This window comes from Dipodomys merriami, unplaced genomic scaffold (assembly GCF_024711535.1).
Source record: "Dipodomys merriami isolate MVZ:Mamm:240054 unplaced genomic scaffold, mDipMer1.0.p SCAF_277, whole genome shotgun sequence".
NCBI classification, from domain to species: Eukaryota; Metazoa; Chordata; class Mammalia; order Rodentia; family Heteromyidae; genus Dipodomys; species Dipodomys merriami.
Window position 1 is genome coordinate 279,956 of NW_027204237.1, and position 20,745 is coordinate 300,700.

The 20,745-nt window shown below is 54.3% G+C and overlaps 1 protein-coding gene across 1 annotated transcript in view; it reads right to left on the reverse strand.

Annotated features, from left to right (window-relative positions):
• LOC138837827 (potassium voltage-gated channel subfamily KQT member 4) overlaps positions 1-19,527 on the reverse strand; it is a 50,466-nt gene extending 30,939 nt beyond the window's left edge. Inside the window, exon 1 of the mRNA XM_070036822.1 lies at positions 19,214-19,527. Coding sequence (XP_069892923.1) covers positions 19,214-19,527 — 314 coding nt within the window. The remainder of the gene's footprint in view (positions 1-19,213) is intronic.
• Positions 19,528-20,745: the final 1,218 nt, after the last annotated feature.

Here is a 20,745-nt window from a genome sequence, read left to right on the forward strand (position 1 = left end):
TGTTTGAATGAAGAGCTTTGCTTTTTTCATAAAGCATGAAATCATCAACTTGCAAACTCAGATCCAAGCTCCTTAGCATGGTTACAAGGAAGACCCCACCCACCAGGCCACTTTATTCTCTGCTCCCAAGTGACTAGCTGGCACTGGATACTCCATTAGCATAATTCTGCCCCCACCACAACCGACAGAGCTTTTATTTTCCTTCCTTACCTTTTGTTCCTGGCCCTATCTTTGCCTTCTCTGTTAGGCTTCACCTTCGGCTGTTAGTTTCCCAAAACTCCACTTACTCACCTCCAGATGGAGTAATTTCGGTTACTACCTTCCAAAGACCCAGAGGTCATGTCCTTTCACATTGCACACCCTGTGTCTGGCACACATGGATGCTGGGTGTTTATTGAGAGAGAACATACCCCACACTTGGTATCACCCCTTCTTCAGAATGCCGTACTGCCCCCCTCTTGCTTCCATACCTCAAACTTTCCTGATATAGGAAAGATTCTGAGGACTCTACACAGCCCATAGCCCTGGCGTGCTCATTCATTCATTTCTTCAATCATCATTAACCATTTACTGAGGATTCATTGTGGGCCAGGAATAAAGATACAGGAGACCCTGCCTTCAGGAAGCTTACATTCTTAGGAGGTGGTGTCAATAATAAAGGAGTAAAGGTTCAAGTTGTCAGATGCTGATAGGAAAAAAAAAAATGAACTGGGAAAGGAAGACATGGAATACTGGTGCAGGAACAAGTGGGCCAAGGAAGCAGCTTTGAGAAGGAAAAGCCAGAACAAAAGAACTGAGTGAGCTGGACACATGTCTGTCATCTTTATCAGGAGGCTGTGATCTTAAGATCATGATTTGAAGCCAGCTGGGGCAGGAAAGTCAGTGAGACTCTTATCTCCAATAAACTATGCAAGAAAGCTGGAAGAATGGGCTGGGAAGGTGGCTCAGTGGTAGAGTGCTTGCCTAGCATGCATGAAGCCCTGGGTTTGATTCCTCAGTACCACATAAAACAGGAAAAGCCAAAGTGGCACTGTGGTTTAAGTGGTAGAGCTCTAGCCTTGAGCAAAAGAAGTTTAGGGACAGTGCCCAAGCCCTGAGTTCAAGCCCCAGGACCAGAAAGAAAGGAAAAAAAAACAAAATTGAGAGGGTGCCTAGTGTGTTTCAGAACACTCAAGAAAGGAGTTGTCCCTTGGCTGTAGGCATGGCTCAGCAGTGTATCACATGAGACCCTCCGTTCAAACTCCACTACTAGGAAGGAATAGTTCCCAAGCAAAGTGGACAAAGGGAGCCTGGGAGGAAAGGAGGACAGAGACAGTGCAGGTAGAAGTGGACCCCTGCTGACGGCAGTGGATTTGGGCTTGTACTCCAGGTAAGACAAGATGAGGAACTGTGAGCAGGAACAGCAGGATCTCATTCATGTGCGGTGCGCAAAAGATCCCCAGGCTGCAGAGGAGAGGACAAACTTGGGGGTCTGGGGCAATTTGCCACACCTCTAGTTGGGAAGCTAATGGTATAATCCTTGCAAGATACGCCTGCAACTTGCTTCAAGGGGAAGTGGAGGTGGCAAGATGTGATCAGATACTGGCTATATTTTAGCACTGAAAGATCCTTCAGAGATCCATTAATCCTCTGGCTTATAGATAGGAAAACTGAGTCCCAGAGAGGGGCCTGGCTCATGCAGTTGATAACAGCTATTCTTTTGATTTCTCCTCTTTTATGGCATCTACCCTTACTTCCAAAAATCTTATTCTGGGACCAAGAAGGGCCCTATTCCTGCCCTTCCTGCATGTGCCAGGGTGGCACTGGCTCTGAGTATTTCCTAGTTCCCTAGCTACTTGAGCCTGGTGGGGGTCAGAGTCACCTCTAAGGAGGTTTCTGTTCTCTGAATCAGCAGACTTGTGCCAGGGGGAGAGGGGAAGGAGGGAGAGCTTAGTCCTGCCACTTGGTTTTCAGTACTCCCAGAACAGAGAGCCCCAAGAGCTGACAGGGTGGAACAGGAGCTTTGGGGAGGGCAGAGCCCCCAAGGGAGCTCAGGCGCCAAGACTGAGCCCAGCCAAGGAGTTCTGCACACTCAGCCATTGAGAACCCCACCCAGTGGGAGGTTTGCGGGCATAAGGGGGTGGAAGAGGAGAGTTGCAATGCCTTTGCTACCAATAAGCAAAGCAGCATGCAAACGTACAGGTCACACCTAGGGTAGCTGGTTACAGCTGCTGACAGCCAGGCACCTGGTGAGAATCTCAAACCCAGAACCAGCCAGACTAAACCCAATGGAGCCCTGCAAGCTGAGAAAGGCTGGCTGCAGCCTTGGGTTAGGAAACAGCCCTTCAAGTTGCCCAGCTTGCAGTCCCAGCAGACCAAGTCCTCTAAAAGGCAGAAGCCTGCCTGGTGGCTCTGAGAGAGAAGTAAGTATTAGGGAATAGAAAAGAGCTGGGAATCTAGGGCGACAGATCCTCTAGCCCTAGAGGACCCAGCTCTGTTGCCAGTCTACCGAAGACTTGGGAAGCAGTCTTGAGTCTTGGTGTACTTCTCTGCAGAAGGGTGGAGGAAGGGGCTGGGAGGGACCTACTTCTCGCTGGTTCCGCTGAGAATGGGGTCTCACTCAGGCTTCCCGAATGGCAAGTGACATCCTGGGTAACTTCTGAAGCTGTTAGTCCGGGGAGAGGGGAGTACTTCAAAGTTGTGGAGTCTCTGGAGAGGGCCTTTTACATTTCATTTGCATGGGAAGTCTAGATGGGACGTTCTTCTGTCTACAGAACTCTCCCACAGTTGAAGAATGATACGGAAAAAAGGAGGTAGGCTAGACCAAAACAGAACTTGCAATAGCCCATTAACCGCAGATCACCAGAAGGGGACAAATCCTACAGTATATGGTCCTGATGCTCCCTCTTTTTCTGAGGAAGATATACCCTGAACGGATCACCGTCAGAGCAAGGCTTGACGCAACTCTGCCTTGGCTGTGGGACCTTGGCCGAGTCAACTATTCCTCTGGAGACTCAGTTTCTTAGTCTGTCTGACGGGATCAATGCTCTCTGGGATCAAGGCTCTGTGGAGGCAGGGGTCTGACAAGCTTGGGTTCACCCCGGGACAAGGAGGCTGACAGCAGGCGGGGGAAGAGGGAGGGGCTCCTGGAGACTCCTCCCCCCCCCCCGTGGTCCTGTGCCCTGTCGGTTACAGGAGACCCTTTCTCTACCGCAGAGGTTGAGTCCAGCTTCCGCCCCCCCCCCCACGCGGTCAGGGCGTGGGCGTGAGAGAGGCAGAGGGGCGTGGCCACTGCTGTGGGCGGGGCGCGGGCGGGGCTTCGGGGACGCCAGGCCCAGGGGCGCGAGGGGCGAGGACGGCGAGGTCTCGGGTTTCCTCCCCGCCCCACCGGCTTCTTTTTCCGTTTCCAAATTAACAATTGAAAACACGGCGGCCTGAAAGGCGAGCAGCGGGCCAAGCGGAAAGTGTGAAGGTGCCGTGGCGTCCCCGAGACCTGGGACGAAGAGGGAGGACGAAACACCCGGACCGTCCACCCTACAAGGCCGGATGGGGGGGGCGCGCTGGGCACCCCAGTACCCCACAGCTCCAAGGCTCCTGAGTCGAGACCTGACCGGATCCAGTCCCTGGCACTACCCAGGCTAGAGTCCCAGGACCCAGTGCCAGGCTCCGGGTGGTGCCAGTTCCCGAGGGGACGAAGTGGGGGAGGGGTGCCAGGGCTGGGTTTCCACTCCCGGGCCGAGCGCCCAGGAGGGGCAGGTGCCAGGCAGCACCTCAGAGCACCATCCTTGAGGGCTCCCAGTGTCAGATCGTTTCCCGTGTGACCTTAAGAAATGAAGTCATTTCACGGTACTGGGACTCAGTAGCCTCATCTGGAAAATGGGGAGAAAAACACACACACACACACACCCTTCACACACACACACACCCTTCACACACACACACACACACACACCCTTACCATACACCCACCAAGCAGAGCAGGCATGAGAGGAAGAAACAGAAAATACATGAAGTTGGCTGGCTGCCCAACACAATAGTAACTATTAATTGTGTTGTTAATGATGCTGAATCCTTGGCATTCCACTACCTATTACCATAGCCAAGTGAGCTGCCCACTAATGGGGTTCATGCTTTGCATTTCCCTCCTAAAGCAGGCCCTGATTGATGGATAAAAGAAACTGAGACCGGAAAGGTCCTTGTAAGGAGCTCAAAGTTCCACAACAATGAGTGCAAAGAACTGGGTCCTGACCCCTTGAACCAGGTCCCTGGTATAGAAAACATGGTCCTGTCTTAGTTGTTTGCTCTATGTCCTGAGAGGCAGGTGCCAGTAAGTAGTAATGAGCAGGGTCCCTGCTTCCAGGAACCCAAGGTCCCAGGCACAGACAGAGAGAGCCAGGGGCTGGACACAAGATAGTTTCAGGTCCTTCTTTCCACCATAACGCAAGCTCTGTGGATACAGAGACTTTTGTTTGCTCAGTGTTCTTTCTCCATCCTGAAACAAACTGGCAAGGATGGAGGTTCTAAGTGAGCGCTTACTGAGTGAATAAATGTATGAAAGAGCACGACCGGGGGCTGGAAGGTGGCTCAGTGGTAGAGTGCTTGTCTCGCATGCATGAAGCCCTGGGTTCAATTCCTCAGTACCACACACACACAAAAAAAGCCAGAAGTAGCACTGTGGCTCAAGTGGTAGAGGGCTAGCCTTGAGTAAAAGAAGCTCAGGGACAGTGCTTGGACCCTGAGTTCAAGCCCCAGGACTGGCCAAAAAAAAAAAAAAAAAAAAGAGCAGGAGCAGTGTGTCATTCCCCTGTGTGAAGGGGTTGACTTTGGGGGTAGGGGTTAACATGAGGTGCCCCTCCCCAAGGTAGTTGGAGGAGGAGACAGACAAGTAGGGAGACAGAGGAGAACTTCAGCTGGTCCCAGAAGGCAAAGATCACTCCTTTTTCCTAGCCACCCCCACCCCCACCCATCTTTCCAGCTTAGGAATCCTGACCTCTCTAGAACTCAGCCCCATTCTCCTGCCCCAGCTGGCCTCCTCACTGGCCACCAGTAGTCCAGCCCTCAGCCCCACTCCAGTCTAGTGCCCCTCCCTCACTGACAATCCTATTACGGCTTCAGTTCAGCAATGAAAACCAAGCTCCTTAGACAGTGACAGAGGCTGTCCACAAACCAAACATCACACACACTCTACTTCCCCGTGGCTGGTCCATTTCCACCTTAGAAACTTTTTGTGAGTGTATGTGTGTGCTGGTACTATTACAGGCTTGAATTCAGGGCCTAGACACTGTCCTTTAGCTTTTTTGCTCAAGGCCAACACTCTACCACTTGAACCACAGCTCCACTTCCAGCTTTTGATGGTTAACTGGAAGAACTTCACAGACTTTCCTGCCTGGGCTGGCTTGGAACTATGATCCTCAGATCTCAGCCTCCTGAGTAACTTAGATTACAGGCATAAGCCTCTGGTACCCATTGCACCATGAAGACTTTTGTGCTCTCTCCTCTCCTTGAAACCCTCTTCCACAGCAAGAACCCTGTTCTGTTTTGGAAAGACTTGCTCTAGCCCCTGGCCTTTGTCACTTTCTTTTCTGACAGTCTGTGCTGGGGGCTGTTCCTTCCTCTGCCTGCTCCCATGCTACCTCTTCCTGGAGACCCTTCCTCTACAGCAGGGCCAGTCTGACTGGCCCAAGTGGATGCTCAGACTGACCAGGAATGCCCAGGAAGCGAACAGGAAGACCCAGGTTGCCAAGCACTTGAGACTTAGTGACCTGTGATTTCTGCTGGGTCCTGTGAAGCCTGAGGGTTCTGGGAAAGGGAGAGAGAGGGCTGATGCAAGCACTCACCTAATGCTGGCGGGGAGGAGAAAGTACAAATGGAAATCTATATACTGTAAGGTTTAAATCAAGCTAACCTGCTATTAAATAAAACACATTCTATCCATCCTGACACATACACCTTCATAATGATCTGGAAGACCATGTTTGAATTTAAGTTTGGGGGCTCCTTGGAGTCCTATGCTGGAATCTGGCAGAGAGAGGATAGCCAGGCCCTGATGCCCTCTGATCTTCAGCCCATAGTATACCCCCATTCTCTTCCCACATTGAGCCTATCTCACCGAGAGGGAGCATGGGCAGGTTCCTGTGGAGCTGGGCCAGGTTCCTTCTACACTGTAAATCAGCTGCCTCTCCTTGGGTTCACATACCAGTGGCTCTGAAATCCAGAATTACTTGGAATGTGTTCAAGAGCAAGAACTGAGGACCACCTATAGGCTCCAGGTATGCAAGGACAAATAGGCTGAGTGGCCAGAATTCTGGACCCCCACTCTAGACGGGAGAAGAGCACTGTTTTGATCCATTCTGTAATGTGTCCATGGTTCTAGGTCAGGTTTCATTTTTGACAACCATATCTTCTGCTTAAAACAGGTCAAAATGCTGTAGTCTGGACAAACCATTCCCTTGTCTGGCCAAACGGGGGGGAAGCCAAGGTTACCAGGCTGCTGTGACCACAATCATGCAGCGAGCTACAGCAAACCCAGGGTATGATCCCTGACACTCTTGTCTCCCTTCTGGACTTTAGCTTCCAGGACTACACAGGGTCTCCAATGCGACAGTTCCTCCAAGGTGGTAATGCCCAGTCACCATAGGTTTGACAGTGGAGCTGGACCCTCAGCTCAGATCACCCAGCTCAGGGTGGATTGAAGAGCCAGCCCAGGCCAGAGAAGGAGAGAGAGAGAGTCCTGGTATAAATAACAGTGGGGGGCCGGGATGTTTGGGCCTATCTCCCGGGCGACAGCTGTGTTTACTGCCCAGCAAGGGGGGGCATGGCCCACACATTTGCCTCCCTGACTTGTAGCCAAATTTCTCCAGGAAAGGGTGGCCTAGGATTAGCCCCAAACACTCCAACTCTGTACCCTAACCAATTGTCTGTCCCAACATAGGCCCTACAATTGTCTGCCCTAAACACAACCCCAGGCAGTTCCCAAGTCCTTCAGCCTCAAAGGCTGGCCAGCACTGAAACTCTTTCAGTCCTAAATGCCCAGCCATTTGCCCCACAAGTCCTAGATCTGCCCAAATGCTGGGAGGATGGGGAGTATGAGAAGGGAAGAGAAGGCCCCAAGCAGAAATTTGGATGTGTGCCAGCATCTGAGCTTGGGCCACTGGGCATGGGGCAGGGACAAACCTCTCCCACGGCCCTGGCCAAGACAGAGGGAGGGCTGCAGCCCCTAGAACAAGAGAATACAAATACCTCTCCTCAGACCAGGCCCATCTCATGCCTGTCATGTACTGGGCATTAGATGGCGAGACCCAATCATAGGAAAGTCTAGCAAATGCCTTCATGCCACAGGCAATCCCTGTCTTGGCAAGGCAAACCAAGGGTAGCAGCTGTACCAGGCCCCAAGCATGGGACACAGGATTCATACAAGCTGAGTGCCAGCCAGTGGGGGCCAGCCAAGCCTACCATTCACCCACGGCTCTGCCTACCTACTTCATGGGTCTTTCTTGGGATGCCAGCTGATTGGCTCTATGTGCTGTGTCTATCAGAGGCAGTCAGAGCCTTGGGCTCTAGCCCCATCTCAGCCCAATGACCTTGGGCAAGTCATTCTTCTCTGAGCCTCAATGCAATACTATCTCCTCCAGGGCTGACTGGAGAACTCAGTAGGACTTGTTAAGCATGAAAGATGAATGCTTACAAGGGGCCAGGTATACTTTAAAGTGATTTGTAGAGCAGCAAGTGGGAGACGGGACCTCCTTCCCAGTAAAAGGTAGCATTTTAGACTCAGAGTCTAAGGCTCCAGGAGGTTAAGGAACCTGCTGGAGACCACCCAGAAGGCATTTGAGCCCAGGCCAGTCTCAGTGAGACTCCACAGAAAGGTGGTTGTTTTCTATCACTGTGTGGACAAGTATGCCTCTTGGACTGAGCCTGGACTCCATCTGATCTGAGTGCAGTCCCTGCCCAGTTTGGAGCCTCAGTTTTCCCATCAGGAAAATGCAAGAGCTGGGTCCTGTTGGAAGAGCAGAGCTGCCTGGGTTCCCCTCTCCAGACTCCCCACCACCATCTCAGCCAGTCCTCTTCTAAGCCACTGTTCTAGAGCTACCCCCCTCCAAACCATACACCTCATATTCTCAGGACCTGATCAGACACACTTGGGGCTTCCCTCACCCTCCTTGCTTCCACAGCACCCCCAGCTCAGCATATGCCTGCCCCAGGCCAAGGTTTGCATACACTGTGTAATTTTCCCTACAGGCAAAGTCTTAGGGCTCTAGGCCAGCTTGGGGCAGGCAGAACCTGGGCAGGGTTCGTGGGTAGCTGTGGAGCAGGCACTCAGGGGTCTTGGGCCCTGCAAGGAGGCAGAAAATGAGGAGGCCATGTGAACTGGCACACTCAAGGGGTCCCTGTCAGAATTCTCCCTTTTATCCTAGCCAGTCCCAGAAAGGAGTTTTAAACAGGAACCTGCTTGTCATTGCCACCTGCAGTTCCTGTCACCTTCTCCAGGAAGTTGCTACTCATCAGCCTGGTGCTCTCCCCAGCCTGCCCCTAAGCAGACCCAGCCTCTTCTTTGGTCACTCTTGCCTCTTCAGGGCTCCCACTCTTTTCTTGCTGCCCCTTGAGAATGCCACCCTGGGCCTTCTGAATCTTCGCCTGCGCTAGTCCCTCTCCCGGGGGAACCTTGTTTCTTGCTCCCCTTTACCTCGCTGGCTCTCACTCCCACTTGCCTTGTGTATCTCAATGTAAGCCTCTTCCTCTGAGAAACCTTCACTGATGGCTGGTCTTGGCCAATCTGTGCTCCTGCAGAATTGTACAGCCCAGGAACAATGGCACTTAATAACTGTTATCCTGGGAGCCCAGCCTCCCAGGGACTGGGGGAGGGTCTGATTCACTGCTCTGTCCCCAGCACCCACCTCCCCTGAGGGACTGCAGGGGAAGCTTTCCAAAGGAGAGGGAGTGAGTCCCCATGTGGAGTGGGTAAGAGCAGGATCTTGGACTTAAAAAAGATCCTTGCCTCTAGAGCCAGATCTCTGGGGTTTGAATCCAGGCGGGTTGCTTATCTAACCTCTTTGTGCCTCAGCCTCCTCATCCAAAACATGGGCCTGCATCACAGAACTGTAGAGGGGACCACTGGAGACAGAGAAAAGTTCTCGGAGCAGCACCCGGCAGGCCATGCATGCTCAATAAACACCCACTATTAGTATCTTTATTGTTACTGGGAGCCAGACCACTGGGGAAGCTGAGCCTTAGGGCAAGAGATGACTGCTGGCCACTGTCCAGCAAGGCCTGGCCTGCAGCGCACTGTGGGTGCCCAGGTCCACTGTAGCCCTGCAGTGGCTGAGCACAGCCCAGGGACCCTGCACACGCAGGCTCTGCTGGCACTCTGCTGTGTGCACTGAGCCCAGAGAGCTCAGGCCCTGAGCACCTGCTGCCACTTATGCCTGGGTGGAAAGGGTGTGTGCTTAGCCTGAGGCCATCGTCACTGTGTATTCTTCTAGACAACACCAACCCCTACCTCTTAGGGTTCCTGCGGGACTCAGTTCTCTGTGAAAAGCACTTAACATACGTGCTACCAGTCAGACCAAGGATCTTATGCCAAGCGCTATGTTGAGGACTCTGAGCCTGGCTCGTGTGAGGACATTATTTTCCCATGGTTCCCTGGGCCTCAGCTGGTACCTCTCTGAGCTGCCATCCGGGGATCCTGACAGAAAGAACTGCCAGTCAGGCCAACCTGCTATTATAGGACCCACCTGCCTCCTCACTGTCTTTTCCACAGGGCTCAACTCAGTGCAGGTGAGGGAGGACAGGAGCCCAGCCCCCCAAGGAAAGTGAATGTCTGGGATGGGAAGATAAAAATATTTTTTAAATGCAACGCGCCATTCTTCAGATTACTTTGTGAGCTCTGTGAGGTGGGAGCTGGAGATGGTATTGTCATACTATGTGGAAGGAAGCTGGCGCCTCAGAGAGGTTCAGTCACCTGCCTGGTATCACACAGTCTCTAGAAAACAAAGGCAGGAGCCAAATCCAACCTGGCAACTCTGAGTACACTGCTACTGAGTCTGGCTGGCCCAGTCCAATTTTGGGCAAGAGCCCTGGGCTGGTCCTGGAGAGCAGGGCCTGAGGCTCCTCTGTTCCCCTAATTCCTCTCTCCATCTGCTCCCCAGACTCCTCCTTTGCTCGCCCCACCGATCAGCTGGAGGAGGTAGGATGCTGCCCAAAACACTTTGGGAACTTCATAAGGTTGTCAAGTTTTTATTTTGCCAAGTAAGGGCATTTTAAAAAATTCTCAGTCCATCGTTTTTATAAAAGAAAGGACATAATCTCAGTCCTTTAAATGGAATAAATTTAGCTTCATGAAAAAGTCACCAAGTTGTCCTTATTTCCTTGGATTTTGCCTTAGGCCACGGAAAACCACCTTGGGTCTGCTGATGTGTTAAACAAACCATTTGAAAATCTGGGCTTGGAAGTCAGCGTCATAGTTTCAAATCCTGCCTCTGCCACAAATAAGCTGTGCAAGTTGGTGTGCCTGATTTCCCTTCTCTTGTCTATAGAACTAGAACAATAGCAGGGTCAGCCATGTAACAGGGATGAGAAGAATCAGCTGGCCTGGGGTTTGCCAGTGCTCACTCAGGAACAGATCAGTGGTTCCTCTCCTGGGCCTCTAGCTCCACACAGTCCTTAGGATAAGGCCGTCTCTATAGCTCAGTGATCAAGGCCTGGCCCTCGGGTCCTGGGCATCTCAGACTGCAGACAGCAGAACTCAAGAGCCCTACCTCCAAGCCTTCACTCTAGCTGTTGCAGCCATCTGGGACATGCACAAGGAAAAAAACCACCAAGGCTTACTGAAGACAGGACTGAGTGCTTTCTCTACTTGTCTCCAGTTGGCAAAACCTTTCTCCTCCTCATGACCAGGCCCCAAGACCACCTTTATTTCCTCGCCCATCTACATTCACTCATTTCTAACCCCATGCCCTGCTCAGGGCTCTCAGCCTACACACTCGGATCTCATCACCCAATTGGGAAGAACCAAGAGTACCTGAGGGTGAGAGAAACTGAGCTCTGAGGATATTGAATGACTCCCCCAGCTGACTCCCAGGGTGGGTCAAAGAAGCAATGGTCCTTTGAAGAACTGGGCTTTGAAGGATGTAGAGGAGTTAGTCAGAGGCCATGGTAGACAGAATAGGGGAGGGAAATAAAGCAGGAAAAAAAAAGCCCAAGGAGCAATAAACAGAACAGTTGGGGGTTCTGCAGGTCATTTCCGGGGAAAGAAGCAGAGAGTACCTGGGAGGAGGGCTTTATGATTTGGACAGTGGGAGTAGGGTGGGGGGTTTGGTGGGACAAGCTGTGAGTGAGATGCGCAGGGAAGGTGGTACCTCGCAGGAAGGTCAGGGATGAAACTGGGGAAAGAGGGAAAGGCCATTCTCAAGGAGGTATCCCTTGACGTCACAGGAGATCACCCATGAAACTATACAGGGAGGAGGACCCCAAACAAGACTCCAATACTCAAAGGCAGAGTGAAGAAGCAGAGGGACTGAAGGAACTCAAGAGGCAAGGAGGAAGCCTATGTTTCAAGATAAAAAGCAGTGGGCTTGGTGGTGCATGCCTGTAGTTGCAGCCCTTGAGGCGGCTAAGGCAGGAGGGTTGAGATGGAGAGATGGAGGCCATCCTGAGCTACCCTCACATCCTGAGCTACCCTGTCTCACTTTTAAAAAAAGAAACCCAGGGGAGAGGCTGAGGGTGTGGCTTGGTGGTAACACATTTGCCTAGCACGTGTAAAACCCTGGGCTCCACCTCCATCGCTGGGAAAACAAAACACAACATAACAGGCATGGGAGGGGCTGATGTTCTCACTCGGCCTTCTCCTACCCCAGGTTGTACCTCGGTCCCCTGCTGGACATGACTGCACCCTCTGTTCCCCATCCCAGTGTCTCCCACCAAGCTGCCACCAATCCCAAGGTTGGAAGGGGACAAGGGGAATGGATTCAGAGGCTTCTCCCTTCCCTGAGGATGGGAGCTCCTGGGAGGCAGCCTTCTTCCCGCACTACTTTCCAACAATTCCCTTCCACTGAGCTGTATCCTCAGGCAATTAGGTCCCTTCTCCTGGCCTCAGTTTCCCCATCTACACAACAAAGTTGTGGATCTGTTGGAGCTCTGTGGGCTCCAGCTCTGCTGTTGGGTAACAAGATGGGCAAGGGTAGCAAGGCCTGTTCTGGATCTGACCTGTTGGTCCTATCCGCAGAGGGACCAGATTCCCACTGTACCGGGGCTGGTCCCTCCGGGGAAGGTGCTAGTCTTGAGGCAGGAGCAGAGGTATCCAGATTGTGCTGACAAGGCTGATCCTTCTCCCACCATCGCTACCTAACCCTCTGCTCACTCTTCACCCCTCCCCTCCGCCGACAGCCAGAGCCCAGCAAAAAATAAACCCAAAGACGGTGACCAGGACAAGCCTGAGGCTCCCCAGAAGGGTGAAGATGCAGCCTGTGACCCCAATTCCCAGCAGGTCCCCATCTGATCCCCTTTCCAATGTTGTCCTCAATTTTTCCCATGCTGTAGAAGAATTCCAATCTTGGGCTTGATGAGGACAATTAAACCTTGTCTAGTCTTTCTGGATGGGGGTTATACAGTCTTAAAAAGAGTACCTCAGGGCTGGGAGCTGTGTTAGATTCCTCAGTACCACATAAACAGGAAAAGCCAGAAGTGGCACTGTAACTCAAGTGGTAGAGTGCTAGCGTTGAGCAACCAAAGCTCGGGGACAGTACCGAGGCCCTGAGTTCAAGCCCCAGGAATAGCAAAAGAAAAAAAAAAAGAAAGAAAAAAGAGTACTTCAGAGACTCCCTCCGACCTCCTATTTATCGGGCAGTTCCTCCTGCTGTTTGACCTCCAGCTCCTCTGCTCCATTAACCTTTAGCAAGCTTCCCCCAGTCCTACTCACTTGGCTTAGGTGTTTGAGAAACCAGAAGAGTGGACCCCAAGATTTCCCTCCAGCTCCCTGCTCTACCTACTGTTCCTCAGACTCTAGGAGGGAGAGAAGGGAGTGGAATCCCTGATCTCCCTGCTCCTTTTCCTTCCTCCCTTGGGCACTGCCCACAGATTCCCAGTCTCTTGTCCGGGGCTGCTCTTCCTACCAACACCTTCCAGGTGCCAATCCCCAGGGCGCAAAGATCTTGCCCTGGCGACAGATACCCAGAGAACCAGGAGTCCTGAGAGTCTCTATGGAGACTTGAGCCCCGATCAGTACCCTCCTCCAACCTGCAACTTCCCTTTGGGCTAGCGGGCTCCTAGGCTCCCTTCTCTTCTAAAACATAAGCACCTCCCCCCTCAAATCCCAGGTCCTAAGACTGAAGCTCCTCTCCCTCCTCCATTCTTCTCTGTGTAGGCAACACTGAGTGTCTTCAACCCATTTTACAGAGGAGGATGCTGAGGCTCAGGATAAGGATAGAATGGGGGATGCTACCTTCAGGAAGAGTAAAAGCACATTTGGACTCTGCCCTCATTCCAGAGACCTGCTTGGAAGAGAGGGGCATTTCCCTCCCCTCCCACGGACCCCAGCTACCACTCTGAGCACCACAACCCTAGAGCCAGATGGCTGCTCCCTGTGGCACACAGCACACTTAAGTCCACACAGACATTGGGAGCCACGGTCGTAGGAGACAATGGAGCCCGGCGGGCCTACAGGCTGGCCAGCATCCTTGAAAGGACTCCGGCACCTCAAGCCTGGCCCAGCATTGCTGTTCATTGACTACAATTGTAGAGTAAAGGAAGACCCTAGTCCATGCACATCCCAAGGCCCTGGGTGCCATCCGCTCCCCCAGCCTCCCTCTCCTCTGGGATGAAATGAGGATGATGATGGACTCACAGACACAATGGCTGTGAGGGTAAAGTGAGAGAATGCAAGAGGCTCAGTGGAGGTGGGGAGTCATGTACCCACTTCAAGGTCCCCACTTCCTGTGGGACAGCTCTGAGGATATACAAAGCCCCCCTTAATCGCCCTAGGCCCCTCAATTCCAGCACAGGGGTACTGCTCCTTCTTCGGGCCAGGCCCAGGCTGTAGTGCCTCCCCAGCCTGTTCCCAGGCAGCTTGAGCAACTTTGATGGCTTAGAGAACCTCAAATTAATCACCCGCTCAAAGTGCTGCCATCTGCCCAAGAATAATCACCTCCTGAAGCACTCCTGGCTCCAATATTTCGCCTGGGATTGAAGTCAGACTTCCAGCAGGGCTTCCTCAATGAGTAGAAGGAATTCACTATAGAACTGGGGAGGGGTAGGCAGACGATGAGAGGTCTAACCTGACCCCAAAGGGGACCACAAGAAGGAAGAAGAAAAGGGGTGCTGAGAGAGCAGAAGGAGAGGGAGGCAGGCGATTTAGAAACGAGATGGTTTCTCTACGCTTCCACTCTTTACAAAGAACAAATGAAAGGTCAGGGGCTCAAAAACAGCAGACAAGGAATGTGGGTCACACTCCGACAGCTGCCCAAGCCCAACACAAACTTCAGTCTTCCCTGATGGTTAGGATGAAGAAGGCTGCAGGAGGGAAGGCCTGGTCTGGGAGGCAGAGGTCTTGGTTACTACCTGGCTACGTGTGAGCTTTGAGGAGTTGGACCCCCTTCTAGATAGCCATCACTACAAGGAAGACCACAAAAAGCTGAAAGGAAAGGGGTGCAAGCTTGTAGAAGGCCAGCCATCCTGCTCTTCCATAGTTGTAATGCTGCAAGGAGGTCTCCCTCCCTGCAACCCTTCTCTACACACACACTCTCAGGTCAGCCTGTACCCATGGATAGGTAAGGGAAAAAACTGGAGGACGAGAGCCAGCTTGGATCTGTGCTCAGGTCTGCCCTGGAGCCCTAGGCCAAGATTGCTAGGAAGCAAATGGAAAAGTGGGAGAAGCCGTGCATTAGTTTCTTCTCCTTGGATGGATACTGTATGTACATGAGGCCATGGTGTGTTCAAGGGATGTTTAGGAGGGCATGCACCAGGAAAAGCAAAGAAAGTGTGAGTACAAGCTGGGTGTCAGTGGTCACACCTGTAATCCCAGCTACTCAGGAGGCTGAGATCTGAGGATCATAGTTCAAAGCCAGCCGGGGCAGGAAAATCCATGAGACTATTAACTCCAATTTAACTACCAGAAAATCGGAAGTGGCACTGTGGCTCAAAGTGGTAGAGCACTAGTCTTGAGAAAAGAGCTCAGGGATAGTGCCCAGGCCCTGAGTTCAAGCCCCATAACAACAACAACAAAAAAAATATTAAAAATACCAAAAAACAAAGAAAGTAAGTTCATTGGTGCTGGGGATGAATGACACTAGGATGCTGCTCTAGGGGCCTGGGGTTGGAGTACCGGCTGTGGCTGAATTTGACCTTCAGCCCTGACAGTCTCAGAACAGTTTTAAGTCAGACTCCGTTTCCTTATCTGTAAGACAGAGAGGAGGCTGGGGAGGCTGCTGCAGAACGTGAGAGCGGCTAAAAGCACTAGCATGGTGCCTGGCACACAGCTGCATGCACTCAGGAATTCCAAATCAAATTCTCAGGGCCACGCTGGATGGCCACAGGGAGCAAAGAGAATGATCCTGGACAGTCAGAAGTCTTGCAGTCTGGTCCTTTCCACGTGCACCAATTTACCACGTGACTTTGGTCTCCAGGGCCTTAGTTTTCTCCAAATGGAACTGTCAAATGGTGAGGACCAACCAGGCGGAGACCCCTGAACATTCCAGGTTCCTTTTGCCTGAATGATTTCCAACCCAGTTGGTCATCAGGGTAGGAGGCTCGGGGAGAGGGGTCTGGGATTAGGAGTCTGAAGGCCCCAGGAATGGCTGCCACCTCCTCTCCTCCTCATTCCCACAGCTTCTGACCCCAGGGACAAGGCTGAGAGAGGATGTTTACAGAGCCTTAAACCTTCACATAGAGAAAGTCTGCTGGGCAGTGAGGGGGGTGGGGGGCTGGGAGCAGCAGGCAAGCCATATCACAGTGATTTGGGAAGCAGAGAGAGCCAAAGGGCTTCACTCTGTACTACCCCCTTCCAGCCCTGGGCCTCCAGGGAGGCTAATGTGGCCTTCAAGAAGGAGCAACAAGGGGGTGAGCCTTCCCTGAAAGGACTCAGGAAGCAGAATGGGTAGTGATGGGTACTTAGCACAACTCAGAGAGGCAGGATCTGGGAAGGGTTGAAGGATGCCAAACACCAGGGCCTGGGGCACAGGGGTAGGGGTGGGGTAGGGTGGAAAAGGACTTGGAAAGAGGACCAAGGGCCTAAAGAGACAGGAAGAGACCGAGGGGCCCCTTGATCTACAGTTCAAAAGGAGAAGACAGGAGTTGGCACTACTCATTTCCTAGAGGCGCAGCTGCTGGCAGGCGAGGATGACTTGGGGATTATCTCTGCCCACTTCCTCCCCTACCCCCCTACCTCCCCACCTCCCGCAGCCCTAGGTGCCTGGAAAAGATGCAGATTCTGTGAAGGGCCCATAGGTACTACTGACAGGTACGAGAGAAGTGTCCCACCACTCTCCTAAATTTTCTCTTAAAGATCCTTCTTTAGGGGTCCTCCTGGCACAACCTACATCTCTGGGAAGGGAGTCCTAACACTGGATGTCCCTCATTTGATTTGCCTTTGAGGGAGATGTATGGAGCTCAAGAAGCACTTCTTGCTGCTGCAGTGAATGGCTGAGAAGCCCCACATCTGGAGCTCCTCAAGAACAGGTCCAGGGCTGGGAAGGTGGCTCAGTGGTAGAGTGCTTGCCTAGCATGCATGAGGCCCTGGGTTCTATTCCTCAGCACCACATAAACAGAAAAAGTCAGAAGTGGTTCTGTGGCTCAAGTGGTAGAGTGCTAGCTGTGAGATGAAGAGCTGAGGGACAGTGCCCAGCCCCAGAGTTCAGGTCCCACGACTGACAAAAAAGAAAAGAAAAGAAAAGAACAGGTACAACAATAACAGCTCCAATAATAAGATCCATCCCCCTTGGTCTGAGCCACCTCACAATGGAGGCCTGCCCACTTTGGCCACTTATAGATGCAAGGCTCAGAGAGGCCCAGCTAGCAACACATGATCACAGAGCACTCAATTGGTGGGGCTCTTAGCTCCTTGGCCCCCTTGACCTCTGAGATGGATGAGTAGTTTCCTGAGATTCCCAAATATCTGGACATTTTCACACCACATTTCCTCCCATAGAGCTCCAAGAAATACTTTAGCCCTGGGTTCCTGGTGACAAGTGGTCAGGACAACCAAGTCCCTGGCCAGGGCATTCCTGGCATCCGGAGAGAGCAGGATGTGGGGCAAAGGTGTCAGCAGATTTAGCTCCTAGAGAGGAAGAAGAGGCCATCCCACAGAAGGTGGCAACTGGAGCTGGTTGGGGTTAGGAATTGGGTCCTTCACCTCCAGTTAACTGTTAAGGGACTAGGAGACCAGATCTGGGGACTAAGGAAGCCAGCTGGATTGACTTCCCTTCCCTGGACCCAGACATGCCTTGGGGGGAAAAAATCACCTCCAAGCTCATGGAGGGCACAGGTATGCCCTGTCAAAGTCTCAGCCTCCATGGACAGCAGGGGGGCTGCCATGTAATCATTCTTTTTCTTTGTTTGGCACAGTGCTGGGTCCGGAACCCAAGGCCTCAAGCACACAAAGCAAGTGCTGGGCCTCCAGCCCTCTTACAGCCATTCTCATTGAGCAGCCCTTGCCTCTCCCTTAGACCCCTAACACTGAATTTCACTATTCAGATGGTCATCTCAGGCCTCCAAGGGGCTCTGGTAGATGGACTACTGCTCACTGTTGACCTGGCCCCAAAGCCAGACTTCATATCCTGTACATGTCCAAGTCTGCTGTCTGCCTGAACAAAGTCAAGGCTGCCACCCCTAGGTACTCAATGGCCAAGAGAGTTCTCTTTCTCTGCCCTTCCAGGTACTATCTTTCTCCCTTCACCTCTGAAGTTCTATGAGCCTGGTTGGGGCAGAGGCAAATAAGCAGGCAACAGAAAGAGAAACAGCTAGACTAAAAGCAGGCAGCAAAAGACAGGTAGAAGACTAGCCATTAGATGGACAGGTGGATAGACAGATGGACACAGAGGCACACAGCTTACCAGACCAGCCCATGAAAGAATGAAACAGGCCAGTAGAAAGAACAGTTAGGTGCACATGGACAGGCTAACTCATGTACAGGTGGAAACGCAGCCTTGCAGAGGGTCAGCCAATCAGAGCTGGGGGACAGTCAGGTGGACAGTCAAGGTGGTCTCCCAGGGAGCCTAATATCAGAGGACCCCAAACTCTGATGGCGACAAGAAGGGATTAGTAGTCACACATTGTGTCTCTAAGGCGTCTCCCAGTGTCCCAGCACCAGGCCCAGCCTTTTAACTGATATCGACGGGGCCTCTCATGTTCCTGGCCTGGCCAGGCTGTCCCTCAAGACTGAGCTCTTAGCTGCCAAAATTCGCTCTTTACATCCAAGAGGGGTCACTGTTTTTGAAAGTTGTAGAAGCCTGGTGAGGGAAAGGAGGGGCTGGCAGTGTCAATGTTTCCAGACATACCCCTCTCCTCTTTCTTTTTCCCCATGTCCAGAGCCAGGCCTGGTATAGCCGGCCAGCAAAGGCAGGCAAACTGGGTCCAGCCTGCAGGGCAGAGCTGGGCAACACAAGCAAGGCAGCCCACTGCTTCTGCTTGCCGAAAAGTTGGAGGTAAAAAGGCAAGACTAATAAAGACACTTGTAAATTTGGAAACAGCACACTGCCCCTAAACAGGACCCCTAAACATCTACAACCAGAAGAGAGTCGTGAGCTGGGGTTTAGCGTGTCTCTGGATAGGGGCAACTCTCAGGGGAGTCCAGGCAGGATTCCATCCTAGCTACAGAGCTGGGAAGACGGTGGCAGAGAGTGTGAGGCCCAAAAGATCATCTTTGGGTCTGGGGCCCAGGGAGACAGTCGGGAAGAGGAAAAGGGAACCGCACACGGTGGCCGCAGACTTTGCCAAGTGGAGGGAACAAGTACCTGGGAGAGAGGCGCAGGGGCTGGGGACGCGGAGGGAGCTAGATAGAAGCGGTGAAGGAGGAGGTCAGAGCAGAGGGAGCGGGGTCAGGACCGGGAGGCCAGGCGCTAGGGTCGGGAAGGGGATGATACCTGAGGCTCGGCCCGACCAGGAGAGCGGTGAGGGTCGGCCGCGGGGCCCGGGGGCCGCGGGGCCGGGGACGGGGGGTGGAGTCGGGGCGGGGCGGCGATCCCCCGGGAGCCGGTAGGCGCTGGGGCCGCCAGGAGGCGCCCGGAGGGGCGCGGGGTCGCGAACTCACATGAAGACGTGGTAGACGAAGGCCCAGCCGCGGGGCCGCTCCAGCACGTTGTAGACCCAGTTCTGCAGGCGGCGGTAGCGCTTGTGCGCCGTGGACGAGCGCTGGCCGCAGGCGGAGCCCGAGCCGGAGCCCGGCCCAGGGAGGGGCGCGCCCGGCGGCAGGGGGCTGCCCAGGAGGCCGTGGCGGCGCGGGGAGCCGCCCCCGCCCGCCTCGCCCTGCTCGCTCTGCACGGCCGTGAGCGCCACCAGCTCGGCGCGAGGGGCGTCCCCGGGCGGGGGGCCCAAGCCGAGGCGGCGCGGGGGGGCCTCGGCCATGGGCGGCGCCGGTGGGAGGGGGGGCGAAGCCACTCGGATCCGGGGCGGGGGCGCGCTCGGGGCGCTCAGCGGCACATGGCTCGGACCCGGGATCGGTGGGGGGCGATCCGGGGCGCTCGTGGGCAGCGGGGGCTAGGGGCCGGGCTGGGGCCGCGCCGGGGCCGGGGGCGGGCGCTCGGAGCCTTGGAACGGCCGGAGCCCGTACTGACCGCCCGCTTCCCCGGCGACTGGGGCGGCTCTTTCCGACTCCAACTCTCTTATTACGCGCTCCATGCCGCTCGCCTTTCCACCTGCCGCCGGCGCGCCGCTCACATGTCACCCTCCCCCGCCCCGCCCCTCCCCCGCCCGCCCCCGCCCGCCCCGCGGCCGCCTTCCCAAATCGGGAGGGAGGGAGCGAGCGAGCGAGCGAGCGGAGGGAGGGGACGCGCGCCGGGGCGGCGGAGCTGGGAGCGCCCGGGCCGGACCGCGTGGCAGGGACAGCGCGTGGGACCGCGAGGCTGGGCGTGTGCAAGCGGTGTGCACGACTGCGGGAGGGGGGCGCCCCGTGGCCTTGAACGTCGGACTCGGGGGTGGGACCGCGTGTCGTGGGTGGTGGTGGCCGCCACCGTGCACGGAACACGGGGTCCGGTGGGGTTCAGGTGTGCGTGGTGCACGAGTGGCTACTGCGTGTGCAGCGCCGGCGTGGGTGGGATGGCGCGCGCGCGCGTGGGAAGCCAGGTGTGAGAAGTCCCGGCTGCGCTGCGGGCTGGTGGTGGCCGTCAGGAGGCGTCCCCGTCCTCTCGAGCCTCCAGTGCATCGTGTGCCGCGGGTGTGTCGAGTGCGCCCCAGGCGGAGCGAGCGGTCCGGGAAGCAGCCGCGGCGGTGCCGTTAGGCACCTGCCGGCTTTGGTGCTCCAGGACCGGCCGGATGCATCCGTGTGCGAGGAGCACCGGGCCCCAGGTGTGTCTGCTTCCTCCCATCCCTTCCCTTCTGGGTAGTGGGCGGGGCCCCGGCTGGCAACTCTGCCCTCAAGAAGAGCTTTCCCCACAGCCCACCCCATGGGAAACCCTCCCTGCCCAGTCCGGGAACCAGGCTGAGATCAGATGGAGGTGTTGGGACAGAGACGCTGGCCCAGCATTCAGGGAGTCCCCAACAACCCCGACCCAAAGACCCACCGCCTCTCGCCCAGAAAGCAGAGACGTTCTCCTCCTTCCCCGCCCAGCTGAAAGTTCTGAGTTG